Source organism: Mizuhopecten yessoensis, unplaced genomic scaffold (genome assembly GCF_002113885.1).
Source record: "Mizuhopecten yessoensis strain PY_sf001 unplaced genomic scaffold, ASM211388v2 scaffold8807, whole genome shotgun sequence".
In the NCBI taxonomy this organism is placed as follows: domain Eukaryota; kingdom Metazoa; phylum Mollusca; class Bivalvia; order Pectinida; family Pectinidae; genus Mizuhopecten; species Mizuhopecten yessoensis.
In genome coordinates this window covers 864,297-867,099 of record NW_018407731.1, presented here as the reverse complement: position 1 = coordinate 867,099, position 2,803 = coordinate 864,297, and the positions used below count along the sequence as shown (strand labels likewise).

Here is a 2,803-nt window from a genome sequence, read left to right as displayed (position 1 = left end):
CCCACCCGCCCGCCCGCCCGCTCACGTGATAACATTATACGTCCCCGTCTTCGACGGGCGTATAAAAACCAGAAGAACATACAGGGAATGTGGAATTATCTCCATTTACTATAAATTCATGTCCAGACTAGGATTAAAAACCATATCCCATTGCATGTCTTTAAGAAAATGAAAGAGCCAGTTGTTTTGACAACTAGCTATATATATATAGCCCGATTTGCCTCTGGCCCTGACACCTCAGACTTACACATTTTGACAAGAGAGATGTGTGGCCTACATGTGCACCAGACATATATTTCTTGCATACTAGACCGAGATATCCGCATTTCCAGCGGTGCTGGAAAATTCTATCCAACCCATGGGTCTAGATCGCTTACACCCGCAGAGTTTTGGGGTCACGCTATTGTTCTTGACATCATTTTATGACTTTTTGGGGCTATAGTCAGGGTAATTGACATCACTAACAATTGCCATCCGGGCTTCATATGCAAATGAGAAATTTGCGGACAATTTACAACTTTACTGGAAGAGCAGCTGTTTTTACAGGTTTTAGGTAATAAGCAAGAAATAGAATCCATCCCTGATGTGAGGTAAGGATAAGGTTATTCAAACCCTCGGGATAAACTATTGAGCAAAAACCCTCGGCAGAGCATCGGGTCTCTCTCTCAATATTTTATCTTTTGGGTTTGAATAACCTTATCCATACCTCGCATCAGGGATAGATTCTATTAATCTGTCAAAATGTCTAAGTCTGGTGTACATGTACTTGTCAGGGACAGGGGTAACTCAGGTTATTCAACAACTAGACCAAATACCAAGTCATTGATGCTAAATCGTATTCAACCTGTCCATGATCGAGGACATGTGGCCTGTCCATTTAGCAATGCAAGTAGTAGCCAAAATATAATGTAGATTAGAATTGAGGTTAATCTGTATCACCCAGGTCCAGTAAACTCTGCCGATTGAGCTATATAGCTGTAAAGACCTATAATAACTCTATTGACCTATTTGAAATAGGTCTTTTGAGCTATTTTCATGTGATTTTCTTTTTTAAGGAAAACGAAACAAAGTCGCTTTTAAAAGAAGATTTTATTAGGTTGATAACAAAAGACATTAAATATAAGTATTCATTTAAAAAAAATACTGATGTAAAAAAAATCGGAAATTTTACATTTATGAAAAATGAAAATAAACATCTAAATGTATGCTTTTTGTAGTCAACATTACCATAAACCTTATCGTTTTATGCGACTTTGCTTTAATTTAATGAAAATTGAAATCTTAGAAAATATAGCTCAATACAGCTATAATTTATAGGTAAATACAGCTATATAGCCTATAGGTCTTTATAGCTATATAGCTCAATCGGCAGTGTACTGGACCTGTCACCAGCTGATCACAACTCATACAGGGTAACTGTACCATACTGTATTAGTGTAAAAACAGGTATGCTAGAGATGTGCCGCGGGGCCATAAGAACATGACAATAAGCTGTATCTAACCCCCGTGTAGATATACGTGTAACCTTTGTATAATCACTGGCAGTAAACTGACTGAACACAAATGTAATCAAAGCGTGTACCTCTTCCTCCATCTTGAAATCTGACAGAGTCGAACGAGTGCTTGATGCTAGTTTGTATAGTTCGATTCAAACATTATTCGGACCACATCCTCTTTAGCCTAAACATGGGTACCGAGCTGGTCTCAGTTTCCGGTTTTATAAATTCAACTGAGAACGAATTTGTTTAGGGACTACACCCTACTCGGTATATATGATTGGGCCTTTTTTGGTCCCAATTCATCAAAATGCAAAGCCTTTAACCTTGTACTTTCATTTTTTAATGTCCCCAATATCATTGAAATTTACAATAATTATTTTGTGTTAACAATTATCGTGTTTATGGTAGCAATTTTAAATTTGCAGTTTGTTGAAGAATGTACTGTTAAATTTAAAAACAAAACAAAAACTATATAAAAAAACCCGACAAAATTGAATGCATATTGATTTTTATACAGAATTTCGTAATGACGCCGGATCCATACATACTCATATCGGGGCATCTTCGCTAGCCAATATGTGTTCGCTTCGTATACACACATTACACTTGGCAAGCGAAGATGATATCGGGGAAGTATTCAAAATTAAAGAAACAGTCATTTGGAAGTTCAATTAAAGGTTTTGACTAAATTTGAAGGTTAAGGACCAAAAAATACCCAAACCATAAACAGCCCTTTTGCTCTGACTCTTTCAGTGAAATATTACAATGGATTTTATATTTTTATTGTGATTATTGTATAGTAACAATTTTATGAAGAATTTATATATATCAAGATATTGTGTTATTGTGTAAATCAAGTTTAGCGAACATGCTATCGATACAGTATATGGAACTATCAAACAAAATCCAATGTCATTGGTCGTAGGATTCATATACAGTTGATAATCCAGGTTTCGGCTTAATTGAAAGATTAAAAAGCCACTCATTAGGAATACGATTGTCAAGGATTAAGGAAAGTACATAATGAAGCCGACTGATAATTGTAAAGTCAGCCTAACACTTAGGTCATGATGTCCAGAACTTTCGGGCTTTGTACTTTAATATATGTATTTATATGTAAACAGTCTCGTTCAACTTGTTCTTACATAACACGGTTAAGCAAGAACATAGTGACATGGTCAGTTAATTATGATCCCGGGCTTATCACCAAAACAAGGGTACCAAACCGACCCTTGGTGACCAGGATCACATGATGCGAAATTCTGCATGTATTGGTCAAGCAGTTAGACAATTCACCATAACTA

The 2,803-nt window shown here is 36.2% G+C and overlaps 1 protein-coding gene across 2 annotated transcripts in view; it reads right to left on the bottom strand.

Moving 5' to 3' along the window:
* Window positions 1-1,662, bottom strand: part of LOC110456569 (mitochondrial import inner membrane translocase subunit Tim9-like) — a 6,518-nt gene extending 4,856 nt beyond the window's left edge. Inside the window, exon 1 of one of the 2 annotated variants that reach the window (XM_021507379.1) lies at window positions 1,583-1,662. In XM_021507379.1, the coding sequence (XP_021363054.1) occupies window positions 1,583-1,594 (12 nt within the window). In that variant the 5' untranslated portion in view covers window positions 1,595-1,662. Of the gene's footprint in view, window positions 1-1,525 lie in introns of both variants that reach the window. The other variant, XM_021507378.1, reaches the window with a different exon arrangement.
* Window positions 1,663-2,803: the final 1,141 nt, after the last annotated feature.